This window comes from Pleurodeles waltl, chromosome 4_1 (genome assembly GCF_031143425.1).
Source record: "Pleurodeles waltl isolate 20211129_DDA chromosome 4_1, aPleWal1.hap1.20221129, whole genome shotgun sequence".
NCBI lineage: Eukaryota > Metazoa > Chordata > Amphibia > Caudata > Salamandridae > Pleurodeles > Pleurodeles waltl.
Genome location: NC_090442.1, coordinates 494,497,339 through 494,517,399, shown reverse-complemented (window position 1 = coordinate 494,517,399; position 20,061 = coordinate 494,497,339). Strand labels below are relative to the sequence as shown.

The 20,061-nt window shown below is 44.1% G+C and overlaps 1 protein-coding gene across 5 annotated transcripts in view; it reads left to right on the top strand.

Annotated features, from left to right (window-relative positions):
- Positions 1-20,061, top strand: part of NAV3 (neuron navigator 3) — a 1,001,553-nt gene that overhangs the window by 826,824 nt on the left and 154,668 nt on the right. For all 5 annotated transcript variants that reach the window (XM_069228788.1, XM_069228787.1, XM_069228786.1 and 2 more), the window contains 2 exons: positions 11,500-11,611; positions 12,715-12,836. In XM_069228788.1, the coding sequence (XP_069084889.1) occupies positions 11,500-11,611; positions 12,715-12,836 (234 nt within the window). The remainder of the gene's footprint in view (positions 1-11,499; positions 11,612-12,714; positions 12,837-20,061) is intronic.

Genomic DNA, 20,061 nt, shown 5'->3' with positions numbered 1-20,061 from the left:
CCCACCCACTCCCCAAAAACGCCCCACCCCCCCAACCCCACCCCAAAACCTAAAACTCCCTGACCCCCACCCACTCCCCAAAACCAAAAACGCCCCACCCCCCAACCCCACCCTAAAACCTAAAACCCCCTGACCCCCCACCCACTCCCCAAAACCAAAAACGCCCCACCCCCCAAACCCCACCCCAAAACCTAAAACCCCCTGACCCCCCACCCACTCCCCAAAACCTAAACCCACCACTTACCTTCGCCAACTCACTTCTTTGTACCTTAACCACGCATGTTCGTTGTTCAGAACGTACGTAGTTAAGGCACAAAAAAACGGAGTCGTGGTTAAAAAAAGCGTTGTTGCGCTTTCGTTAAGCACGACTTTCGGAGAAAAAAAAGTCGTAAAAAAGGATGTTCCCCGAACTGGAGATATGCAATTATAAAGGTCTAAGCAATAATAACACCAAGAAGCAGAAGGCTCTCACAGTAGCAATCTGGTCGGTAGACCGGGACAAAGTCATACTTTCAGATTGAACATGATGGAGTCTGGGCTGGATACAGGTACAAGGTTAGTCCCGCTGAAAAAGGTTACCTCCTCAAAGTCATGAGTGCAGAGTTAAAATAATCAGGATTTCACAGGAGGAGCTCAACTAATGCCAGTCAATGGTCCAGGACCTGGGGTGCAGGGGACACCATTTAGGGATCAAGAACTATTTCCAGCAGAGATGAGTAGGGCTCAGGCAGGTCCATGAAGGGCCAGCTGCAGCAGATCAACTGGAAAGGAGCAGTGAGGCCCCTGGAGCTTGGTGTGTCCCTGTAGCCCATAAAAGGAGGTCAGCCATCTGACCATTAGAGTCACTTTGTTAGTCCTTGGTCAAAGAGATGGTCCTCTCTCATTCAAGCAACAAGACAGGCCTCAGTACGCAGAGCAGTCTTCCCAAGAACAAGGCAGGCCTCAAGCAACAGGGCAGTCCTCCTGAGAGCAAGGCCGGGCTCAAGCAGCAGGGCAGTCCTCTGAGAAACAAGACAGGACTCAAGCAGCAACGCAGTACCCTGGATTACAAGGCAATCCTTCTGTAGTCTTCCACAGTTCTTGGAGTGTACTGAAGAGTTGATCTGAGGGTTCAAGATACATAGCTGGTGCCAGCCTTTGAAGTGGGAAAACCTTCTAGACTTTCCCCACATCTGGTTCTGGAATTTCCTTCTTTCCCATGTCAGACTCCTAGGTATCTGGGGTGACAATAGACTTGTGTCAAGATCTTTGAGAGTGGGGTGAGGCACCCCCTTTGAAATGTAACTAGTCCAGGGAACAGCTCTGTCCCTCTCATCCTGCCAGCTCCTAATCCCCCTTTGTGTTACTGTCTGGGAGGAATACACAAAGGCCAATACACCCAGTCATGACACAAGCATTAAATTATTATCACAAGAAAAAGCCAACTTTCTAAAGGTGGTATTTTCCGAATTGTGGCTTAGAATTCAACTTTAACATTAAAGAGGGGTTTACATTACAATTTTTTAGACACCAAACTCGAACTTCCTACCTCTTTCAAATCAAAGTTATCACTTATTAAATGTAAAAAGGTAATCCAATATTATCCTGTGAGAGAGGCAGCCCTTGTAGTAGTAAAAAATATACGAGAAGTGTTTTTCACTACCTGGACATGCAAAACTTAAAGCTACGTCGCCACAATTTTAAATACTCTCCATCCTGTTCAGGCTGTTTGGAGCCTACCTTACGGGGGACATCTGAATTAAAAATTAAGATTTAGGCCTGTTCAAAAGGTTTATTTTGCCAGGTTGAAAAGTCAGTTTAAAACTACACTACAGGCTGTAGTGACAGGTGTGAGACATGTTGGTAAGACTATTTAAGTGAGTGGCACAATAGCAGGCCCACTGGTGGCATTTAATTTACAGGCCCCAGGGCCATGTAGTACCACTTTACTAGGGGCTTATAGGAAATAAAATGTGCCAATTGGTTGTAATCCAATTTTACTATGTATAAAGAAGGGAGCACAAGCTCTTTACCACTGGTAAAGTGCACCGAGTCCTAAAAGCCAACAAAAAACAGGTTCTGAAAACAGAAGGGGTGAAGACAATCAGTTTAGGAGTGACCCTGCATAGAGGGCAAGTCAAACAGTTAGTTATTGGTATCCCATTGCCTGAGATACTCTTACATTACAATTCACTAAGCCTTCATACAACTAACTCCTAAAACATAGCAACTGTGGGCAGTCAATATTTAGTAGAGGTACTTAAGGGATGATGACTTCCTTGCAGCATCATACATTAATCACACACTATAAAATTCAATGAGTGATTACAGCTTTGTCTTTCAAAAGACTGAGGGCTTTTTGTAGAGAATGACAGTATGGACTGGAATCTCAAACATAGGCACAGATACACACACACAACACCATTGCTCAATACCACGAAATTCACCATTTGCTACCCTCACCTCAATTATCTGTATTATCAAGTATGTGTACATACTCTTCAATGCCAGAACTTTCAGTCGTGTTTGAAAAAATACTTTCAACAGAGAGAGCTTTTTAAAAATAGATTGAGAACTTACAACAGGTCATCTTAGTTATTCCACTATCTTTTCTGAGGCTGAGGGAAACTTCATTGGCTCCATGGACTGAAACATGGTTAAGGTCAATTATGTCCCAGAAAAGACTGAATCATGCCACTTGTCATATGCAACATATAAAGAGATGATGGAATCATTTGACATACAGAACAATAGCAAAATAATTTGTCCACCACACTGAATGGTACAAGAAAATATTTTTTTTGAAGATAAGTTCAAGATTTTCTTATAACTGCCTACAACAGAAAGCATGGTTTCTGATTAATACAGTTGCATTTTAAGGTTTATGATTGTCGCTAAGAAAAATTCGTTTTTCCTTTTCTTCTCCCCCACCCTTGTTGATTGGTGCATAAAGAACCAAGGATCATGTTTTTTCAAATTTTTTCTAATTGTTTTCCAGAATGTAATTAACAATAAAGCATACTTACAGATTGTGATGACATGCCCTCCTTTCTTGCTATAGCACTTCAGAACTATGTGACCGTATATATTTATTGAAGCCTGCTGCTCTTAGACAACAGGCACATTTTGTAGGCTCAATGAAAAGTCCCCAAGGCTGTCCCTGCCCCCCCCCCTCTCCCCCCCCCAAATGTAGTGTCTCCTACACCCGTTTTCATATGTTACTTGTTTAAACAAATTTGCATGCAGGATACTTGTTTTGTTTAATTCTGTGCAAAACACGCTGAAAATCTATTATGTCTGCAAGAAAATATGCCTGGTATGGTGTATAAGGCTCTCAGGGGAGCTCATTTGGCACCCTCAGTTTATTAACTGCAGCTGCAGGTGTTGGGTGATAAACAACTGCTACAGTCCTAATTAAAAGTACTGGTTATGAAACAGGCAAAACTGGTGTCTTTGTTTTGATCATCAGATGATACAGCAGAAAAAAATATATGTGGATGACTGTACCTACGCTTCAAAGCACTGCTAGAAATATCTGGATTTAGTTATATGTTTAGAATGGAGGCATGACTTGGTAAACTCAAATTTGTGTGTTTCCAATACTAAGTTTTTATTATTAGTCTGAGAGAGGGTCAGGTAAACACACAGTGTTGTTGCTGCTCTGCTGGGGAGGAAATACCTATTCATTTATTGTGTTTCTGACAGGAATTACCTGGTGTTCATAGACACCTTCTGAGACAACTCTTCATTTATCTGGGAATTAGGAAATGTAACGGTCATTCGAGTTGTATTATTGTTTGCAGGGGTTTTAATTAATCACGATAAAGGTATGATTAATGAAAAAAGGGAATACAGAGAGGGATTTACTTTGCTGTATTTCTTGTAGGCCTGACAAATTGTGGCTGTTCCTATTAATGATTATTGTTGTGTTCCTAAAAGATATAAGTAGGTATTACCCTTTTAACTTGTGAGTATAATGGTGAAATCCACTCATCCAAGGATATATTAAACCAGGTGTTGGTTGCATATTTTTTTTTTAGGATTTTGAGTCTGGTGATGTTATGACTCGTATTACATTGATCTCCCTCCTGTGGTGGCTGCTTTTTTGTGATACATAAAATGATGCACAGGACTGAAATACGTGGGCTCGCAGGAGCAAACAAAGCAGGTCCATCATATTGAGGGTTCATACATTCTTTCTGTTTTATTAGGATCACCCACCATGTGTCCGATTCCCTGCATTTTCCCAAGTAATGGGCCTGAGCGTCTATGGATAATGATGAAGTTCCCAAAGCTGAGATTTAACGGTCTTACAATTATTAGGCAGAATGCCTGCAGGATCTATTATAAAACAGCATTCAATTTACAGCATGTTAAAGGCTTGAACATATGTGCTGTTAGTTTACACCAATTGAATTCCCCTTTTGCAATCTGAGCCCCCCCACATACAAAATCCAGATACATGATTGCAATTTTTTAAATATTTTTATGACATTTTCTCTGGCATATATTCAAGAAGGGCTCAAATGTGCACCCATGCCTTTATGGGAGCCGAAGCCTGATAGTTACCTAAAACCCAATATTTGATCACCCACATTTTTACCAAAATCATTTGTCTCCAGTTGATCTACCACTTATAGGCTACACTCCTCATCAGCAAAACACAATTTAGCAGAGTTAAACAGAATAAGATTTTGGAAGCGTTTTGAACTGAGTGAATTTATAAAAGAATAATCAATGTGGCAGCGCGAAAAATACATGAAATGCCATGAAGGCTCAAATACCTAAGTACAGATAATGCAAAATCATAAAATGTAATAATCCCTAGCTAAGCAGAATCTAAGTAAAAACTCTAAATCCCAAACTCGTAAAGAGTAACAACATCATCACTTTAGCAAGTCTAAGGATAAAAATGAACTGTCTTGGATGAAAATTGAAAGTCACCGACGAGGAAAATGAATAATAAAACCCCACGAAAGTCAGAAACCTAAAGGTTTTATAGACAAATCATACAAGTTACTAGATTCTGTAAATTCAGCATGGTCTGATTAGGGTTGGATTGGCAAATCAGAAACAACAAGGTTCTGAATGTTTACTACAAACTAAGGGCCAGATGTAGCAAAGGTTTTTACCCATTCTGTGTCTATGGGGAAAAGTGTTTGTACATATGGCCCTAAGTTCTTACGGTAAGAGAAATGTTCCATCTGCTCCCCATCAACTGCACTCCAAAGATGTACAACACAAAAAAAATAATTCTTAAACAATGGCTCCAGCCGAAGTCCTTGAAAATTACACTTTGAGTTCACAATGGAAGCTTCATTCACAATGCACGTTTTCTAACCATATTGTAAATTGCTAATAAATTAACATCATTCATTTGATGCTCAGCGGAAACAAGGGGAGAGATGGCTTTGCAGGAGAACCTTGAGTGGGAGGGGGAGTGAGCAAGAGGAAGTTGAGAAAAACCCCAGAAACGTCACCCATTTTGACAGTAGTGGTGTATTAAACAAAAATATGACCTAGGTAGCTCGTTTAAAGTTCAACATGATTAGTTCATCAGTTACGATTTTATGCATCATTAAAACAATAAATTATCAAAGTACTTACACTATATTTGCACATTTATCATATTTTAAAAACGTTCCAACAACATTTTGTACCTCTTTTATTTTTTTTTTAAGTTTGCTCTTTCGCTCATCATGTTGAGACTCTTTTTCAAACAGTGTATAATAGTTATATATAGATTACACCAAACATGTCTCCATGTTGGCAGCATTCTTGACATTGCTGGAAGCTCAGCGGAGATCACAATCAAAAATTGCATCTTGTTGTTCTGACCATTACACGTGAGTAGATGAATACGTCTCTTTCTTAGGGATGCATTTGAAGGCAGATATCTGATTAATTATGACATGACCTTTATCACATTTTAGAAAGCATCCGCTTTCGAAATTTAACATCAATAACTTCATCTTTTGGAAAAGTTGATTTCCCTAGGCCAGTTCCTCACTAAAATGTTAAAAGAGTAGCATTACAACAAGCTATTTCATAAGCTAATTCCCTTAAGATTTTGAGCGAGCCTTTTATTCCTTACTTTCCTTTCTTTGCAGCCGAGGTTAAATTCTTCCAACAGCTTTAATCCTCATTAAATAAAATGAGTCAGAATGATTGGTTCTTAATCCAGCGGCGATAAACTTAATTGTAATTAATCTAAATGTGCGTTGCAGCTGGCAAATCCTCTATTGCCATGTGGAGCAGTTAAATGTCTTGCATATTAAGCATTGTGTTTGGGACTCAACAGCCTTTTCTTGGTTGCCACTGCGTTTTAGAGTATTGCCTGCCTGCACATGTCTTGGAGCCCACGTTTAACTGATTGCCACACGATTTATAATGTTCCAATTTCTCTGCAAAAAAGTTTACAACAACCAAATAACTCAGTAAAACTCAAGGATTATGGGAGACTTGCCCTTTCATTTTTTTCTAAATATTTCTTTTAAGCGCGATCCTTATCAGAGACTATTCATTTAGAAGCAATGTAAAAACAGTGATTCTGCAAGGATGCCTGCCTATCAAGAAGAGGAGATATGCTTGTTGAGCACTCCCCATGAAGTAAAGGTCTATTTTAGGCCTTTCATAGTTAATTGGGGGCCCTTGCTATCTATCTTTCCTTATTGAGTGTCAGCCCAGAAATGAAGCCTGTTGGAGAAAGAGAGATAAAGTGACTTGCTAAATACCATAGAAAGTATTTATGTTGCCACACCATAAATCAAGAATCTTATGACTCGAATCAGTGTTCTATATAGGAGAATACACCCCAGGCCATTTCCGAGAAGAACAGTTTTGCAGATTGTTTCTTTGTAGTGCTGTCAAAACCAAATGTATCAAAATACAGAATGTCATTGCTGCTATTGAAACATAACTGATACTGGCTTTGTTACAGTTTAAGAGAGGAAAGGCAGACTGCTCACAGTGGAAGTTCAAACCTCAGGGGTCATAGAGGGATCATATCGTCAAGTTGCACAGCCTTGTTCTGCATGTGCACAGAAACTAAATGGAGATGTGCACCCTCTCAAAAGTAAAATCATGCTGCCTGCAGTGTATGCGCTCGCTTGTTACCTCCAGAGGGAATGCATGCTTGGAATCATGGAGCAGTTATCATCCTTCCGCGTTGCTTCCTGGGACAGCTTCATAAAAACACTGGGGACTGAGTGAACTTGTCTGCAAACGGTGACTGCAGTGCTGAAGCCAGTGCTACTTCACTTCCTATGGGCACAGTAGCCACATTCTGTGCATACACAGGTGCAGAATGGGGCTACATGGCCTCATGAGAAAACCCCAGGAGAGTGCACGCAAACTCTGAGAGGATTTTATTATAGTGCATGACCGTCACCTTGCACCAGTGAGTCACCGGTCATGTGTATCCTGGCTGGTGAGGTTTCTATGCTGGTACTTGTTCATGTTAACATGCAGATTTTTGGAAACAAATTTTTACTAAGTATTAAAATTTAATGAAAATGCAAGGAAAAGTATTTACTTTTGGAACATCATCCTTAGCAAAGGCAGGCAAAGTAATCTGACTTCCTGTGCATTCGCTCGAGATTAAGTTTTCGGCACCTGTCTTGTCAAACATTTTGATTTCCTACTGCAAGATGTCATCTGAGCATGGAATCTTGGCTGAGGCTTTAGCAAATCTGCATTCTGTCTACACTCTTGTTTGGATCAGAATGCTGGTGGATAACGAAAAACAACCTCTCTAAAATGTAAGCCTTCCACACGAGAATGCTGAGAAAAATCTTGGGCATTTTCTGCCCATGAACCATTCTTACCTACCCAACAGTAAGCTTCCCAATGCTGACAGAACAAAGTGAGGGCGCATTAAAAAGTTAACCTGCTCAGATGTAAAGGTAAGTTTTCAGCTGTTTCCTAAAGCTGAGTAAGTTGTCAGACCTCAGATGGATATGAAGAGAATTCCAGAGTTCAGGGACTTACTAGGCAAAAGAGCGACCACTGACTCTTGCTCTTCTGATTCTCGAAATGGTCAATAAGGAAAGTTCATTTGATCTCAGATCTCTAGATCAGGGTGATAAGATGTTGAAGAATATGAAGGCTAGAGGGAATGCTTTATCCTGTGTGCAATACCTAAAGCTTTAAATTGTATCCTCTTATTTATTGGCAGCCAGTGTAGTTGTGCCAGGGCTTAGCTTGCTGACTGCATTTTGGGTATGCCCGTCAACGCTCTGGCTGCCGCATTTTGGGCAAACTTTCTGATGACGTATGAGGGGCTGCCCAGGTGAAGTGCATTCCCGTAGTCATGGCGGGAGAGTATCAGGCCTTGGACCACAATTCGTGACAGTCCATAGGGACCCATTAGAGTGTCTTCCGAAGTGACCCTGAGAGGCCAAAACAGGTGCAGGTGACCTTCCTTGCCAGAGAGGTCATTGTAAGGTCTTTATCTAAGATAACCCGAGGGCTCTTCTGTTCAAATTTAGTGGGGAGGAAGGGAGGCTCCCACATGTATGGGGGCCAGAGGAATTGATCCCAGAGTGCTGGACTATTCCCGGTTACCATTATCTCTATTTTTTCCCCTTTTAGTTTGATGCAACTGATAGCTATCCAATTTGTTACCTGTTCTAGGCAGATGTTTATTCTGTCAAAGGTTGAATGAGTATTGGGTGACTAGCAAGACAAGGATCTAGGTGTTGTCCATGTATGAAACCAAATTCGCAGATGATATCTGACAGAGGCTGAACGTATACATTAAACAGTGTAGGGCTCATGAAGAGCCCTTTGGCAACCCGCACCCCAATTGGAGCCTCTCTGACGGGAAAGTCCCCTCGCTAACCTGAAAACTCCTATTTGCAAGAAATTTAGGTTAGTCACTTCAAAATTGCTCCCGCGATTCCAATCCTTTCTAACTTCTGACATTGAGCTGGGTGAGAGACCATATAAAACGCTGCGCTCACCTGCCTCGATTCAATGTCTTTTTGAGGTCTCCAGTGGCCAGCGCATAGACTGTCTCTGTATTACAGCCACGTTGAAAGCCAGTCTGCATTTAGTGAAGCAAATTATTGGATTAAAAAAAAATCAGATAGGATACTATTTATCAATTTTTCCAAGATTTTGCTGATCCCAGGGAGTAGTGAAATTGCTCTATAATGTTCCGCCTTATCCAGGTCCACAGAAGGTTTTTTCAGCAATGGGTGGATAATCGCGTATTTCCCCAAATCCAAGACACATCCGCTCTCCAAAGAGAGAGATTGTAGATAGTTGTCAGGGTGGATATAACGGCCTCACAACTCTCAGTAAAATATCTAAAGGCACCGAGTCTAAAGGTGAACCCAACTTAACTGTAGTTGCTACCTTCAAAATTGCCAACAAGGAGCTGCTCACCAGATGCAAGCATGTGAGGATGAACCCAATCATTATGAGAAGAATATGGAGATTCACAGGGCACACCATCAGAAGAGAACAAGACTCCATCACAAGAACAGCTCTCCACTGGACCCCAGAAGGCAAGCGGAAGAGCACCAGGCCAAGGAGCACGTGTAAAAAGAAAAGAAGGTGCTGAACCATGGCTTGGGACCGTATACAAATTTGCCAAGCCAGGCAAAAGTGGAGGTCCTTTGTTGTTGCCCTAATTGCTTGTTAACATAACAGCTGTAAGTAAGAAAAGAAAGTTTCCAACACCCGTCTTGTAAAAAATGATGCTTTCCTACTGCAGGATGCAAAACGTCCTCTGGGCAAGGCATCTTGCTAAAGGAAATCTTAATGTGAAATTGTGCTGCAGCCCTCTGCTCTACAAGGTGTACCTTGCCCAAAGTAGAAGAGGACAGTTGGTGTGGTGGGCCCAGCATAGGTAAAGTACAACAGGGAATGTAATGGCACAATCATCCTGGTAATGGTTCTTTTGCTGGAGTGGTTTCGGTCAAAGTAGGAGAGGACAGTTGGCGTGGTGGGCTGAACATAGGTTAAGTAGAACAGGGAATGTAATGGCACAGTCATCCTGGTTCTGGACCTTTCACTGGGGCAGGTTTGGTTAAGACTTTGCCTGGAAGGTTGGGGCCTCAGGGCAAGGGTTTCACAAGAGTAATTGTGCAAATTACCTTACAGTCATCTAGTGAATGTGGTCACTTGTACATCACACATTATGGACACTAGCACAGCACTATGGAATAAACCACTTATTAGCGTGTGCACCTTCTGCTGGTGTTGTATAAAATCAGTTATGTTTTTCAGTCTAGAAACTGGACTGAAGTGAGCTTCATCCTGTGTTTAGATAACCCACTTGGGAAAGGTTAGGTTGAAGAAATGTGAAACTTGCTGTTTAACCTACAAAGCTATCTTGGAGGTAAGCAGAAAATCTAATGAAGCTCCCAAAATATGAAGGCAAATATAAACCCAGACAAGAGTCACCAGAAGTAATGAACAACATTTGAATCAAACCCCTATGTGTCATTTTTATTATTCTTCAGCTGCTAGAGTATAACACTCCTCACCAGTGAACAACAAAATAAAGAAATAAGAGCAGTGGACCACAGTCCTTCTTGGGCACCTGCTGCAAACACTGCTGGATGCCTGGGCTGCTGAATACAAAGGCAGTCAAGTTTTGATTCCTCTTTATGCCTTTTTCTTGCACCACCCTACACTTCCTGTATCTCTAAATTACTATGACTCATTTACCTACCCTGTTTTAACCCTTTATTACTGTGTTGCTTTTTTCTCTCCCTCCTTTCATCCTTGTCTACCTTTACTTTGATCTGGTTCAAAATGGTGAGGGTGCTCACCATTTCTAAAAGTCTGTAAACTTCTCGCTTCAAGATCCCCATTTTCAAGACCTGTGTAGTAAACCATCATCTAGGCAATGCTCCAATTGACCACTTATTGCACATATGTTTCTCAGCTTATTACAATTTTCACATGTTTGTGAAGGACTTTGATGCAACTCTGCGAGGTTACCACACATACCTACAGTAATATATAAACAAAGAAAGAAGCTCTCTCCACAAGCATTGTAGTAATGAATGGAGACCAGCAGTTTTTTTTTTAGCTATCACTGTGAATGAGATGGGCCAGACCGGGAAATGGAAAGAAGTTCTGGCAAAAACGATTAAGCCAGCCCTGCTACCTTCCTCTTCCTCTTTTTGTTCATCCATTCTCTCCTTTCTGTCTGATCTCTAACTCTTTCTCTCTAACCTTATTGTCCCTTCTCTCACTTGAAGCCCCCTATGCCTGCTGCAATTAATCTCAGGGGACTGGGGAAGTGACATAGACACCAGGAGCAGTAATGGTCCTTCAATACCATACTCCAATGGTTCTAGCCATCAAAGGTCAGTCTGGCCCCGTGAATTAGCTAGAGTGGTGCTGAAGTGGGACAGTTTGTGTGTCTTAAACCTAAACTGCATGTTTACTGTCTATCCAGCCAGCTTAATTGTGAATCCTTTTAAATTCTAGATTAATATAATTTATTGCCATTTTAATCAATTTAATTTAATGAAGAGTGGTTTGTGCTTCCTCCCTTAGGATTCAGAGCTTATGGAACTGAAGGAAACCATAGAAACACTGAAAACCCAGAATGCTGCTGCACAGGCTGCTATCCAGGGAGCACTAAATGGTTCTGATCAAAATATCAAAGGTACCCTTCTAATTCTTCATTTGATCCTATCCTGTATTTGAGATGAATAAATATAGGCAATGTGCTATCATTGGCATTAGACAGAGGTGCTCGAGCCCTAATTTGGATTGTACTTGGTACAACACTGTTCACCACTTTATAGAATGCGCAAAACACTTAAAACAGTATATCCAGAGTTCACTAGAGAAGATGAAAATAAGTATTATTTTCTGGAGTTATTTCTTTATCATGCTTACATTTTGAGCAAACTTAATAGAAAGCAGAGTGGCAAAAAATACATACCTCAATATTGTGTTGGTGAGGGAAAGATTTCCAGCTGTGGGTGGAGTATCTCAGTCAAGAACCTATGCCATCAGATGAGAACAAGACTCCATCACAAGAACAGCTCTCTACATCAATGGACAACAATCCCTCAAACACTCTTCAAAAGGTTTGGGACTACTACTTAACCTCTCATATTGAAGCCAAGGCTAATGTTATTGCTTTCAAGGAGTGCCTGTGCTCGCCCACCTTCATTTTGCAGTAGGTAAGTAGATCCTTAGACAGATGGAGTCTCTCACTATACCTCTTGTAGGAAGGGATAAGGACAAGATCAATCAGATATCCTGTGCTGCTAGAAAGATCACAACCTTCAGGTCATCTGAGGAGGCCATTGTCTGTGCAATATCTGGTCTATTGGGGCAGTGTGCAGGCACCTGTTTTTGTGATTGTAACCAACTCTGAGGCAGAAAGTCATTTTAAATGGTAAACCACTACTTGCAGCGAACGACTGAGCCCCCCACTTCAGAGTAAAACTCTTGTATTAAGTCCAAATAAGCATTTGCTATTAAAATGGCCAATGAAGTCCCTACTTTGCCAATTTATTCAGCGTTATTAAAAAGAGCAAACTCTTTGTTCTGTTTTCTGTGCCTGCTTTAGTATAACTTTATGGGTCACTGCCGAGGCCATTATTGCCTTGAGTGACGCATGTCTTCAACAGAACATCTACTATTCCTTGTCTAATATGTAAGACGGCCTGTTTGTTTAATTTTGCTAGAGCGTTCATTTCTTCTATGAACCTCAGAAGTAGTCTCACAATGCAGATGGTTTTCTGTTGCTTTTAGATATGCGAATAAGGCGACAACATTCATCAGAAAGTGTTTCCAGCATTAACAGTGCTACTAGCCATTCCAGCATTGGCAGCGGAAATGATGTGGATGCCAAGAAAAAGAAAAAGAAAAGCTGGGTAAGTGTCTGGCAGTTACATATCTCATTTTGATTATCAGTCCTTTTCAGTAGGCATCCTTAATCCATTGTCTAAAGGACCAATATGTAGGGAATGGTACAGCATAACTATTTGCCTACATTTTTATTATTGTCCAACAGAGTATTTTTATTTATGTATATATATTTGTTTTCATAGGTTTATTTCTTTAAATATGTAAGGAAATACGTTGTTGTTTTGGAGAAGCATTATTTTTAGATAACTAGGGCAAATACATTAGTAATTTATTTTGTAAGTACTAAACTGTGTGAAAAAAATAGCAGGCTTTATTCTGCAGCTTGTATGCTCACGATTGGGGAAGCAATCAGTCATTTATGCCCGAATTGGGATTACAACATGAACATGTTGCTAATACAGCACTGTATGTCTCCCCATCAAATTCTGCCTTGTGTGGAACCTGTGCAGGGAAAACTTAGCACATCCTGTTTTTTTTTTTAAGTCTCAGAATGTACTAAAACATATAGTACTTCCACGTTTTTGGAGGTATTGAACTCCGAATGAAGCAGTTATAGTACACCTAGTTAACATTGCCCTCAGCATATTTATCAGTTGTGGTGTTGGTTAAACAAGCAGGGAACTCAGCATGAAGCCGATAGACTTTTAAATGTTAGAAATGTGGGGAGTGGTCAAGATGGTGGAGGACTAGGTCGGGTTTTCATTTCCTCCACCCCCAGGTCCTGCCATTGCACCATCTAGTGGCACCCGAGCCCTAAATAGCACTCGACCCACCCCCCCCAAATGGCTGCTGAATGACCAGGGGGTGGGTCTGCAAGGGCTTCTAACACTAAATACCCAGAGCTGAGAGCTGTGAGAGACAAGATGACAACTGGCCTCCGTCTAACCCACCAGGAGCTGCGTTAATGCTCCCAAGAGCTCTCCATGCCATACTGGTACACTCGGCCACTCCGAGTCCCTCAATGTTGCTAGCCCTCTCCCAGACACTTTGCAGCCCACTTTCCAACTCTGGGCCCCCTACAAAGACTGGAAGACAGTGGCCTGCCTCATCCTTAACAACAAAACACCTGAAAAGGGGTGAGAGGAAAAACTTCCCTGTCCAACCTCCCAATATATCAATCACTTTCACTAAAGGACAAGAAAAACCAGTGCATCTACCCTGCCAAAGTTGGGTGATCACCAGTTTGGTCACCCACAAATTGTGGCATGCTTCATCATCGGGCCGCTACTAACAAACTCCTACGTAATCCAATGTTGTAGTGGAGCAGAAATGGTGGGGAAACATAAATTGTCACGTAACAAACATAAAACACAAAAAACGGGGACAAAAACAAACAACAGAACAATAAAACTATCTCAGCACACGGCCACTTCCCTAATTTTATTATAGGATCGCCTGGACAGGATTAAAAATGGACCCCTGGTGGTGATCTCAGGATGTCATTACCGCTTCACCCCAGTCTCTGTATATGTCAACATGGTTCGGCCGTTTTTTGCTGTCCCTTTGGGTCATTTGGCCTTCATCAGGACCTCTACAGCTTCCCGTTGTAACTCTCCCCTGCCTGTCATTGATCAGTACTTAGTGCATTCTGTGTATCTAGGAACATTTCTCCCTGTTCGTGTACACCCTGTGGATTATCGAGTTTTCATTAGCTCTTTTTTCAACCAGGCGACGGGTGGGAGCACCACCCTGTAGTCACACATTCTTCAAAGGACCAGTGCCTCCTCGTACAGCGCCGTCTGGCTCTGTGTACGCATCATCCTCACCCTGCGGGGGCCTCCAGGGAGTGCAGCCGGCAACGAAGAGCACAACCTACAGCCCAACAGCACTGAGCCAGTGAGTGCATGGCCCTAACTAGCCTGAGGAGTTCTTTGGCAGCAGACGAATGGAGAGGCGGACCGCCTGACACCCAATGCCATAGAAATCCATGGTCAAGGTGCCTGCAGGTCCATGCTTCCCGCATGCAGTTGCGCTGAAACAACAGACCACTACCTAAGACCCTGAAGCCCCCCTTCAACACAGCCAGTTCCTCAGGCTCAACTTCACTTGTAGCGCTTCTGAACAACAAGCACACCTTTCCAATGGTCCCACGGGGAGCCAGTCGGTTCAGTTTGTCACTCCCTGATGACCTTGCTGCCCCAGGTGACCTCTGCGGCCCAGGCCCTCACAAAGGAGCACACCTGCAGCCTCCCACAAAGCACTACTGATGCATGCATGGCAGAGTGGCCACGTGGCTCTAATCCAGATGGATTGACCCCGTGATGGGGACCTAGAAGGAACCAGTGACCACCCCTCACAAATACTGAAGGACGATACACCTGAGACTCGTGCCTGCCCACTGCAGTGATCTGCTCAGCCAGATCGGGGGACTATCAAACTGACACAGGTACAGCAAAGAAGGACTGATGGGTGTCTGGGGTTTCCTGGGGTGGTCTCCACCAGCCTTGGCCAGCGCATAGAACTACCCCACTCTCTAACTATAGCAGGTGACAAGACCACAGTGAGCCCCTTCCCTGGTCTGATTCACCTCCTAGCCCTGCACTGTGACCCCGCAACGTGAAAAGAATAACCAAGCCAGAACACAGCAACCATCTGCAACACTGAGCAGGCTATAGGCATGCTGAGCCTCCTACACACGTGCCCCCAGTGAGGCCTACCTCCCTTCCACAACCTTCCTGCCTCTGCTGACATGGCCACATAGACCTCTGGGCTCCTAATTCCCCCAAAGAGGCTCTAGCTGGATCAAAAGGGGAGATCCCAGCCCACATCCCGCGCTCCACACCCCAGCAGACCAGCCATCCTTCTCCTTCAACTCAGCCTGGAGGTTTGGCACCGCCCTTGAGCCTGCAATCATCAAGAGACAATGCACCCACTCCGGAGACACACATCGGCCTCCCACAGTATCGCCACTGCCTCCCAGAGTGAGAGGTAGCATCAGAAGAAGACTCTCCCTGCCCCCACAAATATGGCAGCCTTGTAACCTTAAAAGGACATTCGGTACGAGAGATGTGGGCTCGGTCCTACCCCACACACACAAAAAAATCTGGCACCTCCTCATCCCTGCCAACCCAGTCTCTGAAGGGGCTACCGATGCTTACCTGGCCCCTGTCACCAGGGGCTTCCTAAACTCCCTCTTTGACTCCCTGAAGACAGACCTACAAGTCCTTCTGAGAGACTTGTCCCAGAAAATGCATGGCTTTCGCTCAGATCTCACCACAGTAGAGGAGAGGGTGTCTGGCGTAGAGGACAATGAGATCCCGAAGATGTGGAGCAACTGCGCCAAGAAATTGTTCGCCTCCATGAACTGCAGGATCTCCTACCAGCCCAGAAGGAGGACCTGGAGAATCGATCCCACTGTGACAGCATCTGCCTTAGGGGGCCCCTACGGGGCTGAGGGTGCAGATATCAGGCAATATGCCACAGCACTCTTCCTCTCGATCTTAGGGTGGGATGATGACAGAGACTTTCAGCTGGACCGAGCTCACAGGGCAGGCCGCCATAGGGGCTCTGGTTCCAGACTGCCAGATATCTTTGTGTGTATTCACAACTTTCAGATCAAAGAAGGTATCCTGAAGTTATCGAATGACAAACAACTCATTTGGCACTGAGACCACACGCTGTACCTCTACGAAGACATTTCCCTTCATACCCTTCAACTGTGCAAAGAGTTCAAACCCATCACAGAATTTTGCCGCTTTTGAGACATTAGATGGGGGCAGCCCTTCTGGCTGGTCTTCCAATTGGGTCACTTGCACCAACCAAAAATGCTTCAAGAGGCCGGACAAGTCTTGGGACTGACTGGCGACCCACAAAACCTGCAGGCTAGACCCTCCTGTGAAGGTTCTCCCAGTGGGCTCCCACGCTGGCAGAGGGCGAGCCGCCACCAAAAACACAATTGGCCGAGCTCCGAGGAACGTGCTGAGGAACGTCAATCTGTTTTGACTAGCCTGATCTCAGGCACCACAAATAAGGAGCCTAATAAGAGTCATACTAATACCCCTTTTGCTCAGTGAGCTCCACGGGGTCCAGGGCCCTTACGTGCCTTCAATCCAAGGGACCTGTGGTGATGGGGTCCTACCGGACAACACGCTGTACTACCCAACTCGCCCACATCACAACCTGCATCTCAACTAAGGACACACCCCTGACTTGGAACTTTGAGTTTCAATTGCTTTCATGTTTAATTTTGTTGTAATAACTGCTCTACAAATCCATAGTTGACACCTCAGCTCTCTTGCACACCACAGCCCACAAGATACCACAACACTGACAGAGGTACCCTCCTGCCCCAAAGAAGTTGCTGCATTTCTATGTGTTTCCATACCCATTACCCATTTGTAACTTAAAATATTGGTCCTCAATCTGCAGGACGTTAACAACCCTTCCAAACGAGCTGCTGTACTCTCTCTCTGCAGGAGACCCATCTCTTTCCTAAAGATGTCCCCCAGTTGTCCCCCAAATGCACCCCAGATGCATCCCTCTGCAATTATGGTCTTCAACCCAGGCAAAGAAAAGAGGCATTCTAGTATCTAAATCCTTTCCAGATGATGTACTCACAAAAGTTGCTGAAACCAAAGGTCGGCTGTTTGCCTATAGAATACAACTTGGTAACTTTCACTTCACAACTGCATCGATATATGCCCAAACATGCATCAAGAGACATTTATCATGGAGGTCTTGGCCCTGGTTTTATGCACTCCAGACAGGCAATCCTCATAGGAGGCGACCTGAACTTGGTCATGGACAACGTCTTGGACAGGTCGGCACAGTGGTCAGACTAGACCGGATGTTTCTCCAATGCCAGGCTCCAATGGTTAAGGGAATGTGTACTGATCGGCACATGGCACTCTGTCCACCTGCTCACATGAGACTACACTTGCTACTCTGTGTCTGAGAAAACCTATACAAGCATAGATTATTTCCTGGCCTCCCCTGCTTTTTCTAACTGCACTCATGACACCTCGATTGAACCTGGATCCCTTTCGGACCTCACCCCCTTAACACTCTCAGCAGACATAGATTTACCCCATTGTCTGCCCCTCCTTTTGGAGGCTGATGAACACACACCTTCATGTGCCCAGCACCGTAGAGGTGATACGCCGGGTTATTGTAGAGTACCTCAGCAACAATGACAACAACTTGGCATCTCTCTCTTCCCTTTGGGAAACTCTGAAATGTTTGGTGCGGGGAAACTGATCACCATCTCTGCGGAGGAGAACAATGCCCACCAAGAGAGGAGACACCAGCTATAAAACACAGTGTCAGAATGGGAAGAGATGCATAAACGTACAGGTGCACACAGTGTGTGGAGGGAATTAGAAAAGGTCCACTTGCAGCTTAAACGACTCGGTCTCGCTCAGGCTGAATATGCCATAGCTCAGTTAAAGTACAAGTTTTACCTGGGGACAACCACTGTGAACCCTTTCTTGCACATAAATTGCATGCCCATGCTGACACTGCTTCAGTCCTGGTAATACGGACCTCTCAGACTACTGAAGCACAGACAAACCCCCAAATAGCTGCTGCCTTCTGAGACTTCTACAATTCTCTCTATGCAGCTGAGGCCGATAACACGCAGACCTCATCACCTGTCTTGGTGAATGTGACCTTGCACCACTCCCCCAGTCTGAATCAGAGGCCCTTGACAAATCCATCCGCATAGAGGAAGATATCTCTGCCATTGCACACCTGAAGCCCAGGAAATCCCCAGGTCGGATCGCTTTCCCCACTCTTATACAAAACCTTTTGCTCAGAACTTGCATTTATTCTCACAAGGCTTTTCAACTCCTTTGCCGATACCGGTTCCCTGACCGATACTATGCTGGATGCCACCACCACTGTGATCCTGAAACAGGGCAAAGACCCCACCTCCTGTGGGTCATATTGACCCATATCACTACATAACATCAATACCAAACTCTTTAATGGTATCCTGGCACACCGCCTGAACCCCTTTATGCCTGGTTTATTGGACCCAGAACAGACTGGCTTTGTCCCCACCAGACAATGCTGGACAACACTAAGAGCCTCCTGCTTCTAATAGGCAAGTTCCTCCAATCTAAACCAGGGCCCTCCTACTGATCCTGAGAAAGCATTTGACAGGGTACATTGTCCCCACCTCTTCGAGACACTTTCTTGTTTCGGTCCTTAACTCATGAGATGGACCATGAGCACCTACAGCTTGCCCAGGGCTACTGTCCGGGTGAATGGAGTAGCCTCACAGCCCTTCCCGATACGAGGGACCAGAGAGGGTTGCTCCCTGTCTCCCCTACTCTACGCCCTATGTATGGAACCGTTGGCTCACAAAATGTGAGAGGATCTCCAGTATCACAGGAATTAAGTTTGGTGAGACCACTATCTTATCAGCCTGTACATTGATGATGTAATTCTAGCCCTTTCCAATCCATTGGTAACCTCTCTGCCCTAGTCAAAGAACTATGCGTGAACATGCAAAAATCCCAGATCATTACTTGGGGATTGAACTTGTCTGCACTATACCACAATCTATCAATGTAAACTACACTTTCCTCACAATTCTTGTCCTTGCTGATGTTGAGATGTGACGTCGCCATAACCTCGATTGGCTAGGCTGCATAGCGGCGATCAAAATAACCATCCTCCCTCACATCCGATATCTTTTCAAGACACTTCTCCTTACCCCATGAAGAAAGACGCTACACTCCCTCCAGTCTGCACTCTTTACATTTGTCTGGAACGGGAAACCCCCATGCTTATGCAGACTGCTGATGAATCGCCTGAAGTGGGAGGGAGGTCTGGCAGTGCCCTCCTAGCGCTTTACTGTCTAGTCAGGTGGAGTCTCCCACTTTCAGAAAAACACGGGTGCTTCATGGACCAAGCGGTGGCTGGTTTCCACATTTGGAAAGAGCCCTGGCTCCCATGCAAACATAGAGCATGGGACCTTTACTCCTCCGTCATCACCAGCTCTGTCTTTTGCGTATGGGATGCAGTCACACTCAAGGCAGGGCTGACCTCCTTTCTTTACCCCATGATACCCATATATGCCAATCCAGACTTTTCCCCTAAGGCATGTGCCCGGACCGCTTCCTTCGATGGCAAGCATGGGGCTGCAAAGAGGTAGGTTGTTTATTTGACCCACAGAGGATCATACCGTTTGACCACCTCAAGGAGGAGTACAATCTAAACAAAGATTGCAAAACCTGTAGATTTGCCACTGAGTGCTACAACACTCCTTTTAACCCTTCGCTCCGA